The 23,393-nt window shown below is 35.9% G+C and overlaps 1 protein-coding gene across 1 annotated transcript in view; it reads left to right on the top strand.

The window, feature by feature from the left end:
- LOC106937659 (fibropellin-1-like) overlaps positions 1-23,393 on the top strand; it is a 51,087-nt gene that overhangs the window by 6,714 nt on the left and 20,980 nt on the right. Inside the window, exons 2-7 of the mRNA XM_015019287.1 lie at positions 5,320-6,211; positions 7,084-7,200; positions 12,719-12,777; positions 14,190-14,317; positions 15,847-15,961; positions 17,995-18,154. Coding sequence (XP_014874773.1) covers positions 5,467-6,211; positions 7,084-7,200; positions 12,719-12,777; positions 14,190-14,317; positions 15,847-15,961; positions 17,995-18,154 — 1,324 coding nt within the window. The 5' untranslated portion in view covers positions 5,320-5,466. The remainder of the gene's footprint in view (positions 1-5,319; positions 6,212-7,083; positions 7,201-12,718; positions 12,778-14,189; positions 14,318-15,846; positions 15,962-17,994; positions 18,155-23,393) is intronic.

Below are 23,393 nucleotides of genomic sequence, written 5' to 3'. Positions count from 1 at the left end.
ATTAAAAAGCTCGGGGTATTAGGAAAGAAAAAGGTAAAAAAAAAAAAAAAAAAAAAAAAAAGGGTCAAAGAAAGGCTCTTGCTAACTAAGAACTATAGTCCATTGTTCAGGTTAAAATGCTGCTCTGAAGAGCTGGATTGTTTGTAAATGTCAAATCACTGTCCTGAAAGTTGGCGCTAGAGAAGCGCAAGATAGACAATCAATCAAATCTATTTGTATAGCCCATTTCAGCAACAAGGCAGATCAAATTTCTTTACATCATGAAAACATAAAAACATCAAAACACATCACACAGTCAACAATTGCGGAAACCAGTAACAGACGTTGCATTTTGCCATCATTAATTAAAAATATTTTAAAAAATCATCAATATGCAGCAAATATGTTGTGCAATGTTCCATTTATCATGGTTCAAATGCATCTCTAAACTGGTGGGTTTTTAGTCTTGATTTAAAAAGAACGCTACAGTCAGTTTTCTGAATGTTTGTTCCATATTTGATGTGCATAGAAGCCAAATGCTGCTCCTACATGTTTTGTTCTGTTTCTGGGGATGCAGAGCAGAACCAGAACCAGAAGACTTGAGAGGTCTGGAAGTTGACACAGGAACAGCAGATCTTTAATGTATTTTGGCGCTAAGCCGCTCAGTGATTCATAGACTAACAGAACTATTTTAAAGTCTATTCTCTGAGCTACAAGGAGCCAGTGTAGGGATTTTTGAAGTGGTGTGAGGATAATAACGACAACATTTTATTCTGTGTTGTCTTTTAGCCATATGAAAGCTGATACAAGTAATTATTTTATAAACAAACAACAGCACACGACTTTACCTTACTGTGGTTCTCCTTCAGAGCACTGCATAAATGGGAAACTCTCTACAATATACTACTGGGGTTAGTGACTGATAAAGGTACTGCCTCAAAGAAAAAAAGAGAGCAGGCAACAGAGGTGAAGTAACGCTGCTGCTGTTGGCTCTGGGCTAATTTAACCCATGGTTAAACATTATTTGAGGTATTATGTACTTGAAACATCCTGCATTCAGAGCACTTTGCAATGTTCCTTGGGGTGATAGAGAACAAAGAACAAAACAAAGGGATTCTGGGAGAGCAGACACGTTTACCGTAGCTAGTTATGCGCTTTGCTGAAATCTGAGGCAGAAGCAGGTTTTGCTGTCAGCTTCGAGCGCTGCTCCATTTGAAGCAAGAAAATCAATGTCTGTCTGTTTTTGGAGGTTTCAAGGCGTGGAGGCTCATCAGTGTTATTACTGATTAGCGGGGATCCACAGAGCTACCCTGGGAGCACGAGTGATGAGTCCAGCAGTGCGCTGCGGCCAGCCGCATGCTGGTGTTTTGCTAATCAGTCCTTCAGTGGCTCTGCAATGACATCAGAGGCTCTGCGTCGTTTCAGTGACATCCTGCTGCTAATAGCACACAGAAAATTATACTGACTGCTGCAGCTTTGAAGCTTACCTGCAAGGAGTCAGAGTGAATATGCTTTGCATTATCAAGTGATTATCCTTTTTGTGGTTGTTCGTTGCACACCTTGGAAGAGGTTTTCATTAGTTAATATGCTCAGAAGCAGGTGGTCTGGCACATCTAATGATGACATTTGATCTTTTCTGCTTTACTGTCGTACAGGATATTATCAATGACCAACTTTCAGCTGTGAAGTGGGATGTAGAACAGAAGAAAGGGCTCTGTGCCAACTACTTTAAAAAGTCTCTGTTATTTGCAATGAGACTTTCTTGAGTAAGATGAGATTCATAACATTTTTAAATTTATTTCTACATGAGACTTTTTTTTCATGATGATGGCAAATTCTCAAAACTCAGTACTGGAAGTTCATTTGTGTTCTTTAGTTGGTTGCAATTGTTACAAAGACATACATTTTGCAGTTTTCGAAACTTCAATATGATACCTTTTTTAAATGGCACAGCAGTTGTGATTGGTGTTTCAAACGGTTGCAACAGAAAAGCGTCACATTTTGAATTTGAAATTATAATCTACTTTTTCCAACAAGCAGTGTTGGATAAAAGGTGCTAACCTCTGAGAACTCACCCTTAGTCCCATAGCAGGAAAACATAGCATAGTGCACAGTTTGCCACTGAAAACACCACCAGGCTCCAGTCACTGCAGCTGTCAGGTTGTCATTTCTGAATGAAGATGACGATAATGAGAAATTACCATACGCAAGGAGGACTGCACTATTTATCTCAGCGATGTTTACTTCAACTTACACCTGTGAGTCCCAATTTTGCATAAGTGCCATTATGCTGTAACTGGTATTTGCATCTCACTCACTTGGCCCTATCTTCATCACTGTCTGTGTGCAGTGCACTAACTGCTTAATGAGAAAAACTTTTGCTACTTCTAAATAAAAAAGAAAACACAATAGTTTGTACTTTTACAATGTTTTTTTATCAGGTGGTAAGTAAGCAAAATGTTTTTTTTTAGAAATGGGCCAGTTTTGGATTCATTTAAGTGTATTGTATTTGTACATGGCAGTGTGATGGAACCTGTAGCTCTGCAGAGGCGTATTTATTTCTTTACTTTTATATTAATGTATTTAATATTTAGCTTTTGTTACTCAATGAGTAACTATGTTCATAAAATTGCCTCAACTAACCAAGTATTCACGTTTAAGCCAAACTAATCCCTTTTTGCTACAAAGAGACTTTAAGTTATGAAAAAATATGCTGAATAATGTTTTTGATCATTTTTTTTCCCTTTGAAGTGGTATTATAGCTGTTGCATCCTATTTTATCTCATGTAACAGACAGCGACTGACACAAAACCCGCCAGTTTGATGTGATAATTTGTTGAATCCTCCTTGTGTCTCTCTTAGTTATCAGCCAAGTAAAGAATATGCAACACTCCCTTGATCTATTCCCCTCTGTGCACCCATGTGACTGGCATGGCAATTTTAAGGTTAAACTGTGATATATAGATAGAAGTTGTGGGAGACTTTTTGCAGAAATTAATTCAGCCCATGTTGCATAAGCCTTTTTCTGACCTCTGACCACGATTACACATAAATTACTTTTGTTTGTAGCCCTCAGTTTAATCCTTAGTGGTCAACAGCCTTAAGGTTCTTAAATATCCCTGCTTCATGTATTTAAGTGTTTGTTATTTATTTAGATGCAAGGCAATTATAATGATTCTGGAGAATTACAGTATGAGATTTTATTGAATGTGATTCAAATAGATGAATTCAGTAAACTCTAAGATAGAATAATGAGCTCCAGGGTCTGAATTGCATTCAGGATCTAAATTGCATTCATTATGCAAAATAATTGTGGTTTTAACAGGACTCTTAATTATTTTACTTCATAAAAAAGGCAAGTAAAACTAATTCACAGCTGAATATAAGAAACTATTCTCCCAGTGCATGTGTGGGTTCTTTTTGGGTACTCCTTCTTCCCCACACAGTCCAAAATTTTGACTGTTAGGTTAATGTGTCTCTCTAAAGCTAGAAAAAAAAAGAGGAAAATTAAATTATTGGCAGTAATATTTCAGATTTTGAGGTGGTGGCACTTCTCTGTCTCTACGTAGAGTAAATCAAGCTAATAATAATCATCCAGTTTCCGTATTTCTCTGTATATTTCTTAAAAATAATAAAAAAAAAGTACTGGATCAACTCCTTTGTTCATTTGTACCCATTTTATACACATACTGCACATCGGAGTGGTTTTTTTTGTTAGTTAAGTATCATGGAGATTTTCTGTATAGTAAGAATTACTTTTCTGAACATCCATTTTATTGAATGCAATTCTTATCACCGTTTGGGCCATTTATTGACCACTCAGGAAACCAAAATAACTAGGGACCTCATGTTGGTAGATACTATTTGTTTAAGTCAGATAACCACATTTGCCTATAGTAGTTTTCTGCCATCTACTTAGACAATAAAAAATGACTTTAAAACACTGACCGTGAAAGCAAATGCAAAATCTCCCCAAGGTGGGTGTGAATAGACGGATGGTTGCTATGAAACATCTTGTCAGTACATTAGTATGAAAGAAAAAGAAACTGGGTGGGGGGAAAATGAAGCGTTGGAGGAAAATAAATGGCCTGCAACCTTAAGAATGTTTTGCTCTTTTCTTTTGTAATTGTGTTAATGACAGTTTATTTTTGCTTTATTTAGTTTTTTTCAGAGTTCTGATTCCTTAAACATCAAAAAGAAGTTTAGAAAATCTACTGTGAAAATGCTTTCAGCTGATGTCGGTGATATTCAGTGGTTGCATGTATTTCTTTTTTGTGGGTGGTACTGATGTGCAGAACTCCTCAACATGTCCCTTTGGGGCTTGGCAATCCACACAGTAGGATTTTGGAGCTTTTTCATTGAAACCAGAAGCCTGCAGATAGTGACAAAAACAAGGGTAGCAGCACTGAACGAAATGAGTAAAGTTACTATTCCTTAAAAAGGGAACGTTAAAGTACAGTGTTAATCTGAGGAAATAAAGCTCTAAAATTGTATCACCGCCTACAAGACATTTCACATTAAGTAAATTATCTTGAAAGCAGCCTTAAATAAGTTAAATTAAAATTTAGACAACTTTATTGCAATTTGATCGAGTCACTTCTTAGCATAAATATCCCTCTAATAGTAAACCAATTTCACATCTTTTGGACATATTAGAAATGGGTAATTCAATTTTTTTTCCCTCTTAGAAATCAGGTGCAGCATTCTGATTTGCTCAGTGAAGCACAATAGTCAAACTCATTTCACATAAATGACGTTCTCTAAATCCCCTCTGAGCTCTAACGACAATACATGGAATCTCATTCGGTTTATCACTCCTCCCGTCTATTGATATTGGTGTTCCATATTCAGGGTGTCATTACTTATCACCATGCAATTATTCATATCTCCCTTTGTGAACTCATCAAGGGGCAGAGTTTTTCTTGCAGTGAGCCTTCCTTACGTTGTTGTTTTTATCTGGAGCGCACGTATGAAAGGGGCCTGAAGGAGAAAGACAATGCTGTCTGTTTTAACTCATCTCACTGCCCAACACTGAGGTATCAGGCACCGGCAGAGGAGAGAGAATATTTTATCCGACACTGTCACTCGCTGTAGAAACCTCAGGGAGGCTGAGACTGCTGTGACACACTTGGTGGTCAGCAGCACTGCATATGATTATGACAGCTCCAGCAAGACAGACTGACAACGCAAGTCTGGTATTACAGTCGAGCTAAATCTTCAAATTACCTTCACTGTCAGTTGTTTTGCAATGTCTGAAAGATGTACGTTTTCAAGAAAGCCGTTCGTTTTGCAAAAAAAAACCAAAAAAAAAAAACCATCACATTCTTTGTTTTCCCCCAGGTTGCTTCTGAGCCTGTGAATTTGAAGCATGTGCAACAAAGAACCATACGACACACAGTTCAGTCCATTTACGTCATTCATTAACCTGATGAAGTTGCTGCTAATGTTTCAAGACTGATTAGGCGTTAATTGCTACGGAGGGGAAAGATGTGGGCGTCGCTGTTCCACTTGATTGCCGTCTTTGTGGCCGTCCACATTACCAAGTGCCAACCAGTTTGCAACAAACAAGCGCCGCTTGAGTGGTACCTTAAGAAGCACACAATCCAGCTGAATTGGACTTTAATCGGAAACATCTGTGAGAATGACTTGGAGTGCTGGGGCTCTCAGGGGAAGCGCCAAGTGAGCGAGCAGCCTTTTAGCTTCCCACAGATATGCCCACTTCAGCTGCAACATGGAGACAAACTGCTCATGTCTGCTGATGAAACTCTCAAGACGTATGGCATCAGGGTCTTCAACGTGTCAAGAGAGGACTTTGAAAGCTGCACTACAAATGCAGAGTTGAAGAACCAGTTTGTGTTCCCTCACAATACAAATGAAAGTGAGCATGTTGAGGCCAAGTGGATTACCCCAGGTCATCATTACTTTATTGCACTTCGCGAAGGGGATTCGCAGTTATGCAAGCTTGGTTTAAGGCTTAATGTTTCTGTTAAAACACAGCTCTGCCGGGCCTCTCCTCTTCTGAGACTTTGTTCGGGGAATGGAGTGTGCCGGACAGATTTCTATGAAGGCGCGTACCACTGCCGATGCAACCACCGCTACTTTGGGAGGTTCTGTGAAAGGTTCGACGCCTGTTTGGATAACCCCTGTCAGAACAAAGGAATCTGCTTGAGCAACGGGTCCACAGATCCAAACAACAGAACCTACAAATGCTTATGCCCACCACACTTTACAGGTAAGGATAAACATTTAAGTCTTCCTGTTGACCTCTTAAATTATTTTCAGTTTGCGTTGAACAGTGGCGTCCACAAAAAATACCTAATGCAAAGTTTATTTTTTAATTGCCCTATGCATTACCTCAACAAAGTAAAACATATTTCTTCTACATTACTTTCTCGTCAAGAGTACAGCATGTTTGCATTAATTACTAGGTCAAAAAAAGATCATTTTATTGATGAATTTTATATAATGATTTATTTACACTAAATCGCAACATTTATACAGTGCTTTGCTAAAGTATTCATATCCCTTGATCTTTTTCACTTTGTACAACATTAAAACCATGACCTTCTATATAATTCATTACAATTTTATATTATAGACAAAGTAGTGCATAATTATGAATTGAAATGAATCTGATCCCTTGTTTTAGAAGCATTTTTTTTGAAAGAAAGAAAGAAAACTCCCAAAACTATCTGAGAGCTGTTAAATATTGACCTTTCCCTTTAAGATTATATACTACTTTGTGTTATTTTATCATATAAATTCCCTGATAATCTTCATCAAAGTTTGTGGTTAAAAAAATTACTCAAGAGGTATGAATACTTTTGCAAGTTATTTATTACTTATTTATTTTTAACATGATAGAAGTATAAAATCACACACACGAGGAAGGAATGTGAAAGACATATTTTTGTACTACAATAATCTTAACACACGTAATATAACATTATACCTATTGTAAGATTATATGTAATGTTAATAAAATTATCACCTAAACTTTTATAAATAACTTTCAAAACATCTATAATAACAAGCGAACAAACAAACCTTAATTGCTCAATGTTTCCCTTTAAATGAAAGTTTGTGTGTTGTTTTCTTTTACAGGTGTAAACTGCTCTGAAATCATTGGGGAAGGAAACTGTCAGACAATTTGTGAAGATGGGACATGCGTCCAACTGTCACCGGTTTCCTTCAGATGCATTTGTGTGTCTGGATTTTCAGGTAAGAGGCTTTATTTTCTACTTAAATTTGATATTCTGCAGATGCACTGACACTCCAAGGAAATATTTTTCAACATGATACAGAAACTTAATTAATGACCTCTTAAAGTCACTTTTTCACAATATTTCACATCACAGACGTGATGTGAAGTATTTCATTTGATCAAAAATGAAAAAAGAAAAATGTAGTGGCTAATAACTACCAAGGTCCAAAAATTATAAAAACACTATTGTTTCTTCATGAGCTGTGAGCTTGTTATCACAAAACATGAAGCAGCCTTGTCAAATCAAAGGAACTCATGTTGCAACCAGTGATATTCTGCTGTTGAGTCCTCAGACTGAGCACGTCTCAGTTAATACAACAAAAGTTTACGGCTTTCAGTTTAAATGCAATTTACAATGTATTGCTTCTGCTGAACTTGAGATATCAGTTTAATCATTGCCGAGTGAAAAGCCAAAAGAGGTATTGAACCAAACATTAATGCTTTGTTTTTGCCTCATTAACACAACAATTGACAATTAAAATTTACTAAGAATTACTTCTCTTTCTGGAGATTTTCTTAAAGGGCAGTGCAAAAAACTGGTGACAAATTTAGTTTATTTAGCTTTACCGTGGTAATGTAAGTGCTAATTTATGCTAATTCTCCTTCCCTATAAAACATTTATAAAGGCCAAACTGCTATCATGTTGTCATTTTAAGGAACTACTGGATGCTCATGTATGAACATTTGATGGCAGTAATGTTCTTCTGGCCTCATAAATTTAAGATTATTACTCCTTTAATCATAATGTAGTTTAATATACCATAGCAAAGCACAGTTGGGTTAATGGGTATCACAAATACTTACGCTACAAGACATGGGTACTCTTCAGACTGCCCTGAATATCAAAAACATGAGATAAAAGCAAATGCGATGGACCTTCTGGAGTAAGCCCCTCCAGGTGGCTCCTTACATTGATTCATTGTTTTGTTTGCTGCACACTTTGCCTTGGCAGCACTTTTGAGGTGTCATAGTTGTGCCTTTTGAGTCCAACCCATGCTTTCAGCTTATTATTTCAGAAATGTGGTTTCAAGGTTGCTTGGAGTACTTGCTGGCATTCTTTTATACAAGAGTTGATTATGGCTGTACTGCAGAGTAAGAGTGTTGTCTTTCTTTTCATGTTTTTTTTTCTTTTTCTTTTTTTAAGCAATTGTTATGAGCCAATTGCTTCTCTGTCTATCAGAGTTGGATTTAGGTGGTGGAGGGTTAGGAGGTGGAGCGTAGGTGAAGGATGATCATTTGTCTCTGTAACTGAATGGCTTCGTCTAAATTATCAAGAAGAAGTTAAAAGAGAACTAATCTTGAATGTGGTTTCCCAGTGCGAGTGCCCCATAGAAAATGTAGGTTACATGAATAATGTGTTTGATGCTGAATTTTAGAACAACTCTGATTTATGAGAGAAGATCATTAGTTAATTTCATGTCTCTGGAAAGGAATGTCATCATTTTGCTTTGATCTTCTACATTCTGCATGCTGGATGCTTGCCAAACTGAATCCTTGATAGTTTTTTAAAAGATAAAGGAGTAATTTTATGTCACAAAATGTTTTAGTTGATTACTTATCATACTATAAGAATGAGTAAGCAAATATGAAATTCGTCTTACAAACTCTGTTTATCTACAGCCGGGAATCTTTAATTTTTTATTATTTTTTTTGGAAAGTTAGAAGGCAAGATAAAAATAGCAAGATACGTTTATTTGCTGAGCACATTTTATATACAGGTATTTTGAATTCTTTAAAGGGAAATATAGAATTGAAAGTAATAAAAAAAGAAGCTTGATACAAAAAAATCTAAGCACCTATCCATTGTCCAGGTCCAGAACATCCACCAGTAAAATTTTGTGGAAGCTCTAGCTGCCTTAAAAATTCTTCTAAGAAGCCAATCAGACATTTTTACATAAATCTAAGCTTGTGACAATAAAGATGTGAACCATTCTTACTGTGTTATCTTTTTTATCCTTTACTAAAGCATAGAGTTGATTTCTAATTCTTAAAATATTTGCTGCTGTGAAGTTTTATATGTTGTTTATATGTTGACATGTTCCAGTCAATTATATTATAGGGTATATGTCAATAAAAACAATATTAATCAAGGCTTTTATTTATTTATTTTTTTACTGGTCTCATAGATGCTATAAGAAATTAATTTGCTTCCTCAATATGTTTTCCTATTGATTAGCCAAATCATGTAGGATTTATTTTGTTAAGGTTGTTTGTCTCTGTTAAATGTTGCTGAGTGTGGAACATTTTACAGTGCTACAATCTCCCGCCACCTTTGCAATTGGAGACATGCATGGTAATAATTCCTTTATCTTGTCACAAAGATATATAATAATTAAAGACACTAAAAAGAGTCCATTTGAGAAAGTTGGGACATCTGAAACTCAAGGGAATCAATATGCAGCAGGACAGACAAGTTTTCAAAAATTGTAGTGGCTGTAAATTACTTTCTGTAATTCTGGTGGTAAAGTTAATCAAATAATTTATTTAATTCTCAAAATTAAATGTATTTCTGTGAGCTTCTTCTCACTTGACGGCTGTTATCAAATGTGCTTTAGTTGATGGTGCTGTCTTTAGTAAACCGCATCCACTGGATGTGTTTGCATCGTCATCGTGTCCCGCCGTCCCGTCAGCTTCTTGGGAGTTCTGCGAAGCTTGGCTTCCTCCGCCTCTCTGTTGCTCTTGGCTCATTAATCAACTGAAATTTAGTGGCTGCTCCATTGCTGGCTGCCCTCACAGGCCAAAGTCTATGTGCACAGAATAATGAGTGGAACTCATGGGATGTTTCAAATAAGATTTTCTTTTGATTTGTCTCTTTCCTTAGCACTACCTCCAGAGTATTTGTTCCAAGGTATTACCACATTTATAGGGCCATAATCATTAAGCGGTAATTATCTTGTTGCGAGTAATATTAAATTGAGACCCTTTCAATTTGCACAATGTATATAATTATTACCCTTATTAAACTTTTCAATTACAGAGTATGTGAAGGAGACAGTTTACAAAACCTCAATAATATTTGTAAAGAAATAGTAGGACGTATGGATAGCATGAATACTCTGGGGGAAAAAAAATCAGACAACTCATTAGATAATAATTATGTTATTATGTTTCTCATGTAAAAGTGACGAGTGGAAATATTTGATGTTATTTGAACCAGTTCTGGAAACTTGTAAAAAGGAGGTGATGCAAAAGCAAAGCCTGAAGTTGTGTACATTAAGATTGATGCCCACAGAGGAGGCTGCGAGGAGCCTCTGGGACATGAGCACTTGTATCAGCAGGGGGATTAAAGAAAATCTGCAAAGAAAGAGTCACTGGAAAGATAAATGTGCAGGCACCATGTGAAGAGCACAAAAAAATGAAAACCCTCACGTGGGAATACATTTTATTCACCTTGAACCTGCAGTGAAGTTAGTCTAATTTTATCTTTTGCACATAACATTACCGTCAATTTCCTTGCATCTGGCTAAGTTGCTGTGTTTGAAAAGGGTATGACTTTGGAGTTATTAAGTAAAATACTGGGCACAGCATAGGATGAGCTGCAGCATTGACTAGCTGGAATACATTTAAAAGCCTTAAGAGCACTAAATGTAATAATAATAATGATTAACAGAATTACAATTTTAATAATGATGACAGTTAATCCAAAAGTAATAAAACAAATGTTCTACCATTTGATCAAATATTTAATTTAGTTATATTTTCCCTTCCGTGTTGCTTTTGCCATCTTGCTCTACTTGAGCCCTTTGCACATTAGTCTCTACTTGGATTCCTGGTCTGAAACTGGAGTCTCGATGACAGTTTTTACCTCATGTAAGGAAGAGTGAGCAGAAGCTGGTATATGAGCTACAGGCGGTAGCTGATGGTACATATCAACAACTGAATCTCCTTTAAATAATTTTGGATTATTTTAGAATAAAATAAACACAACTTAAACCAACAATCTCTCACCATTAAGCTAACTCATTGCAAGGTTACTTTCGGTAATATCAAAATCAGAATTTCGATAGTCATTCATTTACTTCCTGCACTTGCGTGTTCATTGTGTTGTAAACTTTGTCATACATTTAAAAAAAATTGACAACAGGTACATCTAAAAATATTTGAATATTATAAAAAAAAGTTTAATATCTTTTAATTTTTTTAATTTCAGAAAGTCTTAAAGACTTAAGACTTGACTTAGGATGCAGGACTTGAGACTTAACTTGGCCTAGTGCCTCAAAGACTTGTGAGAAAGAACATGGGGAAAATATTCAATTTCAAACAGAACACCCCCAACCAGAATCAAACCCAGGACATTTAGATGTACAGCAACAACCCAGAATGACAGATTGAAACAAAATGAAATACAAACATTATTCTGAACCATTACTGGGACTGTTGAGATGTTATGAATACAAAACTTAAAATCCTGATTGACACAAGTTTTTGGCTTCACAGCTAACATGACCCAATGAAGAAGCCTTCATAAAGAGAAGTGCTTAAGACATACAAGAAGTTGTTGAATCACTGTTGAGAACTCTCTAGTAGAACAAGTTTCAGAATGAAACCATTTGGTAGTGGTGACAGATTTTGTGTAGATTATGTAATTTTAATTTATTTATAAGTACACTAAGGGAAAACATTCAACAGCAAAATAATATAAGCTGATGACCGTGCTAAACATATTAAAGCTACATAAAGTCCCACTGGGGAAAAAGAAACTAAAAGCATCTAACAGCTAAATTTATTACATAAATTTGCACTTAAATTTTTAAAGACAGAATTTAAGCCCAAATTATTTTTATTCTGAGCTCTAAAGCAGTTCCTCTAATTAGCCAAGTTTTAAACCAAATTTAGGATGTTAATTTCTCCAAAAATGTATTGTGTCACTTTACATTTTTAACTACTTCAGATGTATTCTGAACAGTATTAGATTTTTCTTTGTTAAACCCCTAATTAAGAGGCTTTCCAAAATACTCAGTCTAACATGTTGTCATTGTTAACATGAAAATTAGATACTGTTATAAAACTTTGAATTAGTAATGCAGCTACTCCTCGAGGTTACCGAGTTAAAATATAAAGCATACTGCTACATAAAATTTGATAATTTATCCTACTACAACAACTATGATGTCGTCTTCACAGAAATTAAACAATGTGTCACTTCATTTTGAGGTGGAGCACGCAACTCAAAACAAAGAATTTGTGGCAGCCTAGACAAAATTAAACTCTGAATCTTATTATAATGCTGTGGCAGGACCTTCAACATGCCATGTACATGTTCAGTCCTTTGGACTAAATCAATTCTGTAAAGAACAATGAGTCAGATTCCGCTATATCGATGTCAAAAACCCGTTGCAAGTTATTGCAAATGTTAGATAGTAGTTCTTGGTGGTAGTTGATGGTAATTCTTTTGTAAGGTTTTTTCGCATTGTTGCTTCTTTACATTTATAGCCTAAATGAACTTGCAGTAATCTTTTGTCGCTGACTTTGCAGGCCCTCCCTGTGAGAAGAGGAAAGCCCAGTGTGAGCCGAATCCATGCAGAAATGACAGTGTATGTCAGACACCCATAAAGAATTGGTTTGTCATTTTCCAGAATATGGAGTTGGTTTCAACTGCTTGCCGTATTCATGTCTAAAGGAGCCAAACTGCAAAGCAATTGAGCATATGGAGACAGTATTTCCTCTATTTGCTTTATCTCAGTGGGGTGTAAACAAAAATGACATATGAAAATTAATAGTGTCCCAAAACAAGATCAAATGGTTTCCTTCTGAAGTCTCCCACAGCAATTAATATTTCTAGCAGAAGATGAGCAGAGGGGAGGAGTGTCTGCTTTCTCTTGCATTTTGATTAAATGACCCTGCACATATTTAAGTGCCAGTCTGAAATGGCTCTCATCAAAGGCGTTTTGTAATTGGATGCCTTACGCAATTTTCACCTTTCACTGGAAATGTTATTGTGGCGATGCATTTTATAAGGGCGGTAATGTTTCAAATGCTCTTGAAGATTCTCTGGGGGAAACACAGTTGCAGTCTAATTGTCTCTGTGTGTAACCTTTGTTTTCTTTATTACACTGTGTGAAGTGCACTACTAGCTTTTACAACCTTCTTTAAAACAACTGAGTAGGACAGAATATGACATTTACAAGACTGGTTGTTCTGTTATTCCTGATGTTTAACATCGATATTTTGTTTTTTATAAAATATCAGTTTATCACTTTGGAAAATTATTTTTTAAGGCTTATGGCTTAAATATATATTTTTTAAATTTAGACCTTCAAAAAAGTACTCAGCATCATTTCATGATTCATAAGCAATTTATTTACTACTTTTAGTGTAATGTTGTTGGAGTTTTAAAATAAATGTTTGGATAAGGCAAAACATTTTTTTTTACTGTGGTTAATAGAAGTATTTCCATAACAGATTTATCTGTGTTCTTCAAACCAGGCCATTTTGATAAATATTATCTGCCCTCCCTCCTTTGTACAGAAACTCTCTGAACCAGAAAAATAAGACCCTGAATTAGTTGTAATGCTATTTTTACAGATGTCATTCATAAATCTGCGAACAATTCGACTTTGCAGTTTTTCACAGTGTGGTAATTCCCATCAATAATGTAATATCTGTCAGCAATGAGCGATTTAACTAAGTGCTTTGTAGTTATTCGCTTATTTATGACAAACAAGCTTCTGCAATTTAAATGTGAATGCAGATGTATTTAAGACATTACTCCCCTGGGGCTATGGCTTAAAATTAAAGTGAATTCAAATACATATCTTTTAATCTTCTGCATTTTGTTTCCAATCTTCATTTTGCACATTAATATTTTTAAAGGATAGACACCATTTATCACTCCACTTTTTTTTTTTTTATTAATAAAACTCTAGCATGTAGGGATATATATGTACCTATCTACTTTTAATACTGAGCTTACAGGTGACCTTGTTTTGTTGTATGCTATATGCAGGGCTCCGAATGTGCTTGTGCAGATGGTACTTTGGTCCCAGAATGCAGGAGGCAGCAGAGCATGTGCAGCCCATCGCCATGCCTGAACAATGGTACCTTTGTGTCTAGGGGAAAGGATTACTTCTGCAGGTAAAACACAGAGTGGTGTCTAATGGGGTCACCCTCAGAGGCCCTGTTCATACATGGCATTAACATGCATTCTGAGTGATCGAAACACTTGTGGACATTTAACTTCAAGCATGAATGCTCACAAGATGCGGCACGAGTACACAGTGCTCTTATATGGCTCAGACCACTGGAGTAGCGTGTGTTATATTTAGATTCATGTAGCATTTAATGTTTATGCTGATAGTGCTGGTTACTCAATAACCATCACGAGTAGAAGCACTACTACCGTAACTAATCATTACTTTGCCTGTAATTAGCCTAAACATACATTTTCTGGTTTTCTACCACCTGTCTGTTAAAACCAAAGCGCTAATAACAAAATATTATTACAGCACTGCCTTCCAGTGCCACATTTTAAGAGGTCCATAAACCATTTAGTAATATTTCATTTTATTGATAACACTTATGGTCAACAATATGGACTTTGTTTCGGCTCTGTTATTGTGATGAAGTTATAGGAATTTTAGTTCAGTTACTGTGATAAATAAAAACTGTTTATAATAAAAACTGTCAGAAATAAATTCAAGCTTTAGTACACTTACAAATTGTAAGCTGAAAATTTGCTTAAAATCATATTTGCAAACTTTTTTTTAAAGATTCAGGTACTCCGAAAATATAAATGAATCACATTGAGGGCTTATAGACTTGGCATTAAAAGATTCCATAAGGTAATGGTAACTTTGCATGGAGTTATTTACTAAAAAAAAAAAAACTTTAGCTCAACTACACTAACTTTTTCATTTACTTCAAATAAGCTAAGCTATTCAGCCCGACATCAACATATTTGTTCTGTTTCATTTGTTGAAGTTTAAATTTTAAAACCATTTTCACCCACGCTTTCAGAGACTATCAGCTTTTGCTAGATTATTCTTCCTTTAATTCCCTTCAACCTATTTCTACTGTGGACTAAAGCTGCAGTTTCTTTTTCCATCTGTCTTTTTTTATACAAAATGAGACACCTTCAGAAAACTCAAAATGAAATAGCTTTTGGAAGTCACATTGACAAAGTTTCCAGTCTTATTTAGATCAAGGCATTCCACTTGTGCAGCTTGTACAGACTGTGAAAGCGTATTGTTATACTGCATCTCTGGAATAACATTTCATTATAACTGCTATCACTCATGAGATAAACAAGAATCAAAATACGGTATGAAAACTTTATGGGTCGTTTGTCATATTGGTACATTTGTCACATTATACTGTACAGTCGGTAAGAACAGAAGATCTATGTGGGCAAAATCTGGTATGTATAATGAACTTTCATTTGTTCTTGTATAATACCTCCACCCATTTGACAGCCCAGGTCGATCAAATTGGAAGAAAATTGTGTACGCACTGTTCCAATCAGCTCCAACTTACGATAACTGCCTGTGGAATACAAAATTGTAACTAATTGCATGTGTCTCACTAAAGCAGCAGTAACATGTGGCTTGTTAGTGCTTTGGTTCTGGGTGAATTGACTTTTGACGAAACTGACCCCCTCTCAACAGATGTCTGAGTGGTTTTTCTGGGAAGAACTGTGAAGGAGTAATTGACTACTGCAGACTGCTCAATATCAACTGCCTAAATGAGGGATTGTGTTTGAGCATAATTGGTGGATATCAGGTGGGTAATTCAATGTCTCCATCCTAATGAAATATTCTAAAGCCCATGAAATGTGACTCAGGCTTCATCTTAATAAGGATTTGGGTACAGGGTTAAGTTTTTCTTAGCTACAGCACTGTTTACTGTAGAGATGTTTTGATATTGAGACAAGAAAATGAAAAAAAAAAGAGAAACGTATAAGAAAGTTGTGTATTTTTATTGCTTTTACTTTCTTCAGTGTGAGAATCAGACAAAAATAGAAACGTCAGTGTGAACTGATTTTCATCACAATTAGTTTTTACTTTGTCCGAAATAGTACATTTACATGAACAGGGGTCATAGAGTGTATTTAATTTTTAGAAGCCTTTTCATTTTTCTGTCTATTGCTCTTTTCATAGAAAAGTCTATTTATTATTAGTAATTAAAGAAGCAAGTAGACTATTAGAGCATCACTGATAGAAAGTCCACAGACGGCAGTAATCTAATTCCAACCCATTAATCACTTTGAGTATATGGAAACTTTTTTTTCATACAGTCAGATTCCAATCTAATTTTCGTCTTTATTGCTCTGACTTCTCAAATGTCTGGACTTTATTCCACCCACAACACCTGAGACCTGAGCCCTTAATGCTCTGTAGATCCTAATTACTCTGCCATCAGTCTTTTTTCATTAAATCACTATAGTACTTTGGCTCCAAAGTGTATTCTTAGAGGCTTTGTATTTCTGCTGTTGTAGATGGGCCTAAGACATAATCAGAAGTTGCTACTTACTGCAAATTGGCTTTTCTTTGGATTAACTTTAATTTTTTTGTTTAGATTTTTGCTATGATAATTTTTACTTTGAGTTTCCATGACGCCATGACTAGTTTAGCTTCAGTGGTATGCGAAACAAACCTTCGCAATTTTAATACAATGTCTGAAAGGTACTGTACCTTTTGGATTCTTCACGTTTTTGTGTGTTACTTGTATTTGTTTTAAGCCCTCTTAGTCAATAATTTATGAAACAACTATGTATTGCTATTTCATTGTTCGAACTCTATTGGGATATGCTTTTAGGCCTGAATGTTTAATTTTGGTCTTGTCTTATCAGCTCTTCTACCACACCTATTCTGTGTCCCCTCCATGAGTTTAGGCAGGTTAATTTTTTTTTTCTTCAACACCGGCTTTCTTCCTATCATTCTTCAATAAATACAGGAATTCTGAAGTTCATAGCTTATAGTTGGCCTGACATACTCTCCAACATGAGCTGGGAAACTCTGCAGTTTGTATTTTCTCTTGGGCGACTTGGCTGCATCTCTTATTTATTTTTTCGTAAGCCTTTGTAATACTATCTACCCTTTCCTTTTACATCCCAGTTTTGTGCCGTTTTGTGTCAGCACATCTCAGAAAATTTTGAAGTTTTGATAGACAGAATTAGAAAATGTTCTAAGGGTTTGAATACTTTTTCAAGGCATTGCATTTAGATAAGTTTTGTTCTTGTACTGCTGAGATGTGGAATAAACATGACATTCTTATTAAGTTAATTTAATGTATTTTAGATGAAAACGGGAAACATGGTATTTAGCTAATCAAAACGTTTGGAAACACTTCTTCCCGGTTGTCATTATCTATCCGTAATTTTTGCTATGTGGTGATCAAAGTCTGTAGGAATCACACTTTCCTTGTCATGAAAACATAAAGTCGTGCTTCTTTAATGTGAGATACTGCTAAAAAGCTTGAGGAGACAAGCGGATTATACATTTATGTGCGTGGGCAGGTATACAGCCGCATATATAATGTTGGGCTTTCTGTAATTTCAGTGAATTGAGGCTTTTATTTGTGAGACATTTTTATTCATTTATGCTAGAGGTAAAAAAAAAAAGCCAAGACATTTTAAAATGAGATTCACCATTTTAACCCCCAGAATCCTTGAGTAGTTTTACATCTACTCTGCTGAAATACAGAGAGAGATTTGGCTTTAATACATGCAAAACAGTTCAGTATGTGTTTGCTATAGATGACTGTATACTGTACCATGCCACTAAGTATATAGATAACATACAGTATTTCTGCAGTGTGTTTGTACCCTGGGGTGGATTGGAGAGTTTTGCCAGCATGTAGGCGATGCCTGCTTGATTCAATCAGACAGCTGTTTAAATGGAGCCACATGCATTTCCACAAGTCAGCCAACATCTCCTCCTGAGTACTACTGCAAATGCCTTCCTGCTTTTACAGGTGAGATACCTTAGCCTTATCTCTTTTTGTATCATGTTTGGTTTTTCTCTGCATCTCAGTGTTTGGGAAAATGTGGTCTAACAGTATTTATGGAAACCGTTGTAGAAATGGATTGTTATGGGTCATGAAATGATACAGTGCAAGTTGTTTTTGAATTCTAAGAGTCTACATTATAGGGCATAATACAAATATTTGATTCAGGTCCAGTTTCACTATCATTTCAGCCTCGATGAAACAACAAATTACATCCTGCACTTCAGCAGTTTTTGTTTAAATAAACAAAAACAGTTCCTACATACAAAACACTCCTCATAATGCTTTTACAGAAATAACTCAATCCAGAACAAATGTCGTCTCAAGCCACTTTGCAAAAAAAAAGTAAAGAAACCGTAAAGAGAAAACAAATTAATCAAAAACACATTTTAAGCCGATCATTAGCAATTATCTGTTTTGTTTAATGTATTTTCGGATATTGAACACATTGAGCAAAATGTGCACTTTTGTCATGCCTTGACTGCATATAAAACCTTACAACTGAACAGAAGTGAAAGTAATTAACACAGATGCTAATTGGCACAGTCTGAAGCACCCAAAGCCAAGTCATAAGTGGAAGCTAAGATTCAACACAAAAGGAAGAACGGAAGAACATTTAGATGTAGAATAAAAGACAGTCTACATGAAACTTTCATACAAAAAGCCATTATGGCAATTACACCATTTTGCTTGATGTTACTATGCAAGAGCCAACTACATATAAAATGCATTAAAAGACAATGAGACTCTTGTTCTTAACTGCATACTCCATTTCATGCTTATGCTCCTCCATTGTGACATAGTGATTCATGAATGGTCTTCTGATCTCCACATGCACTGTGTTTTAATTTAAATCAGCAGGGAACTCCATAATTTGCTCAGAAATGTTACATGTACAAGCTTTGTCCTGAGTTTTCTTTTCTTCTTTTTTTATTGGCAAAAACCCTTTAAACTGGGTTCCAACAGTAACATGTAAAGATGCAGGGACCCTGAGCATAGAGCTGATGAATGTGTCTGCAGCATAAGAGCAAGCTCCCAATAATTTTTATTTTATTTTTTTTCACATTTCTTAAGTTTTTATGTCACACTTACATGTATCAGGTTGGAAAGCAATTTTAATATCAGTGAAGGTAACCTGAGTAAACATACTCATAATAAATACAAGAAAAATACTCTATGTCCTTACAGAACAACCCTGGCCTTTTGTGAAAAGGAATCTCCCTCTTGATCTTGGAGATGTCATCTAACATGTGGCATTTCAGTTGCCAGTCAGTTTTTTGACATTTTTATGGAGGAATTTTGACCCTTACTACTTTGTAGAAATGTTTTAATTTAGCCACATTGAAGGGTTTTCAAGCATTAATTGGCTAGTCTAGCTCAATGTTATGGGATGTCAACTTTATTTAGGTTCACTCCTTTAAGATTTTCTGGTAGAGAGCAAAATTCATAGTTTGATCACTGCAAGTCGTCCAGGTCCTTAAAATGCCCGGTCCGGGGCTATAGCAGCCCCGGATCATTACACTTCACAACCACTGTATTTTATCGTCTGTGTGGTGCTCTTTTTCATACCTGATGAAAAAGACCCTTTTGTCTTGTCAGTTTTCAAAAATATCTTCCCAAAGGTCTTGGAGATTCTGAAGATACTTTGGGTAAAATGTGAGACGTGTTTGTGGTTTTTGCCTATAAACTCTCCAATGGATGCTCAGTTTCTTTTTGAATCGTGAACACTTTCCTTACTATGGAAAATGAGCTCTGACATGCTCATGACAGAGCTCATGAGCAAAAAATACTTCCTATCTAGGAGGTATTTTTTGTGACCTCCTGGATGGGTCTTTGATGGATTATTGCAGCATTTGTTTGGTTAACAGTCCTTGGACTAACGTCATCTACTTGGGTGGTTAGTGACTCTTGCGGTTCACTACACACATGGATTTGTAATAATTTCCAGACTGATGAATGTCATTAACTTTGTTTCTCATCTGTTTTTTAATTCCTTTAGATTGGACCTTGGTGTGATTTTTAGATCTTTGAGCCTACATCATGCATCCAGCGATGTTCTGTTTAAGTGATTTCTTGATTTTGCTGGTAATCAGGCCTGAATCTGTGTAGTAAAATTGTAACCGGAAGGTGTGGTTAATCACATTTAGTTTGATATTTAACATGCGGAGAAATTATGTTTTCACATGGGCCAGGTTGGTTTTGAAAGCAGTTTTTTCAGTAAGTCACTAATCATTTGAAAATAGCATTTTTCCCCCCTTTGCTCAGCTTGACATTGTGTGATATTAAGGTGGCAAATAATTGTTTCACTTCACTGTAGGTATTCTTGGAAAACTGTTGGCTTGAAAATCTGTTAATACTTGATCATGTTTTATTTGTTATTTTCTTTTGGACTTTCTTTGAATATCTGAACCGTGTAGACATTAACTTGTTTAATGCGTTCATTTTATTAGTCAGTTATTTCTGTTATCTGGGTGAAATAAACCAGGCCAAATCTCCCTCGCTATACATAACAGTCATGTCTCACATTGCTTTTCAACATTGCTGCAGCCAAAGACCTTAATGCTGTAGATTACACCCATAGGGAGATGCAGCAAGAACCATTCTTCCCTTTAAGTATCAGGTCGAAGGTCAAGCTCTCTTTTTCAAGCATTTATTTTGATTAATTTTACAAACAAACAAAAAAAAAAGAATCAGTAATCTCAAGAGCTTTCCACTTGTCCAGGGGCATCTGTTCCACAACTGACCGCTGAACAGTGCACTAAGGTGGACATAAAAGTACAAAAATGCCTTACGGTGTTTGTAAATGTTTTATCTGTAATACTCTGTTGCTAAATCATTACAATTGGTGATTCACATGTACAAGATTGTAGCTGCTTGAAATCCAAGTAAAAAAAAGGGTAGAATGAAGTCATGTCCTCTAATGGAGATTTTGGTGAAAAGTAAAAGTCCGTATTTTAGGTCAAAGGTCTTTTGCAAAAAGCAAGCCAAGGATGCACTGTAAACCAAAGCTAGTTGTCTTTATGGAGATATTATTTTTTTCTTCATCTTGAGTCAAAGTTACCAGTAGCCTTGTCTGCTTGACATTTGTAAAGCCTGCAGCTGATTGGATTTTAATCCAAGTACTCTTACAAACTGACTCCTAATTATACTTCAATGCTGGTGGCACTTTAAGCGTTTAAGATGTTAGAGACAGCTATAAAGTAAAAGTAGTTATTTTTTGATCTTTTGATTTCTTTAGGAAATCTACAAGTGTATTGCATACATCACCCATATAGTCTAATTGATCTTTATTCAAATAGCACATTCAAAAACAACAGATCTGAAACAAAGTTTTCTTAAATACTTGTAGAAACAAGGAAAAATAGAGAGAACAAGACACCAGCATGGTAAGCAAAAACACCTGACAAATAAAAGTTCAATTCACGTTGTCATAAGCCAGAGAAAACAAATAGGATTTTCAGAGTTTTAAAGACTTAAAGATAAGTAGCCTGCCTAATAGCTACCAAAAACTTATTTCACAACTTGGCTTCTGAGAGAGAAAATCATTGATCTCTTTAGAGCTTCAGTCTGGTTTTCATCACAACTGAGTTCAGTGGATCAGCAAACCTTAGGAACTGAGATGAAATTTAAGATTAGGACAGATTAAAAAAGTTGGAACATATATATTTCAGAATAAACACATTTCAGAATAAAGTCTCAGTTTTCATTAAGACTCTGTTGAGTAGCATAGAAGGTCCAGTTAAGTCTTGTTCTGTCTGTTAATATAGCCTCTAAAAGGACAGAAATTGTTTATAATCACTAATAATGGAAGCTCAGGACTTTCATCCGTTTAATCTCATGTCCAAGATCTGCCATGGAAAGAGCAGATCCAAGAAGGGAACACAGATATCCTTCTCTCCTGTGACACTGTACAACTCATTCAGGGGCATCCCAGGGCATTTCCATTCCAGGAAGGCTATGTAGTCCTTCCAGCATGTTGTAGGTCTGCCCCAGGCATGTGGAGGCATCCTGATCCGAGTCCCAAACCACCACAGCCCAATTCTTTGAATCCAGGGGAGCTGCTGCTTTACTCCACCCTCCCACTTGATGAGCTCTTCTTTCTGTAAGGTTATGACTGGCCACCCAAGGGTAGAAGCTAATTTGAACACAGGCGACTGTGATGAACCAATAAATTACAAGCTTCTCTTTTTGACTCTGTTCTTTTTTCTAGCAACAGACTGAAGCTTCACCTGTGTTACTGCAGACAAAACCATAATTCATCTATCCATTCTTGTTCGGTTGTATCAGCATAACCTAAGTGTGGATTAACAAAAACAATAAAAACATAAACATCAATTAACATTTTAGTGGATGCCTGACCAAGAAGTAATGTTTTTATTTATTTATTTATTTTTTACAAGGTCATAGGGCTTCCATTATGACTTATGGAACAGTGTTACAGGTTGGTCCAAATCATTGGTTATTTTTTTCTTGGTCCATGACCAAAACATCTGAAATTTTGGCATCACTGGCATTCTATGCTTCATTAACTAAGTGGTAGCAACTCTTGCATTACTTTAGTTTCTTTCAGACAGCTGTGGCTAAACTGTAGCTTTCCACTGAAACAATATGAACGACTGAATGTAGTACAAAGTACTTTGAAGTACTGGCCACTGGCCAGTTTATCCTTTCTGTAGGCTTGCAGTCAGAAAAGTTGGTTCTGTCTGAGAGATTTTCATTGGGCCTGATGGTAACATGAAGCCAGAGTAGAAGAAGCAAGCAGGCAGCTGACTTGCATGCCAGCCTAGGAAACTCTGAATGTATGTAGAGGAAGATTTGTGATGAGACATTCGTGGCTATTTGGAAAAATCCATGTTTAGTTGTGTTTTATATTTAGAGGTTCTGTTCATTTCATTCAGTCTCTGACATGAATTGGTTTTCATCTCTCTCATTCTCCAGTTTTTTTTTTTTTTTTTGTTTGTTTTGTTTTGTTTTTCTGCTGTATTGCAGGGCATTGTGTTTGAAACCCATTTACAGCCCTTACTGTGTCACTTTGTTTTTCATTCAACTTCTACATATCACATAAAGTATGCCATAAATGATGTAGTAGAGAGAAATATATTTACACTGCTTTTGATTCTAGTTGAGGATTGCTTAAACAAGTCAGTACCCCCCCCCCCCCTCCCACCCCTGTCTTTTCCTCTCAGGACTGTTGGTGTCATAAAAA

This window comes from Poecilia latipinna, unplaced genomic scaffold, assembly GCF_001443285.1.
Source record: "Poecilia latipinna isolate Pla-1442-1.1 unplaced genomic scaffold, P_latipinna-1.0 Scaffold2402, whole genome shotgun sequence".
NCBI classification, from domain to species: Eukaryota; Metazoa; Chordata; class Actinopteri; order Cyprinodontiformes; family Poeciliidae; genus Poecilia; species Poecilia latipinna.
The sequence above is the reverse complement of the archived record's forward strand: the minus strand, read 5'-3'. Positions and strand labels throughout refer to the sequence as shown.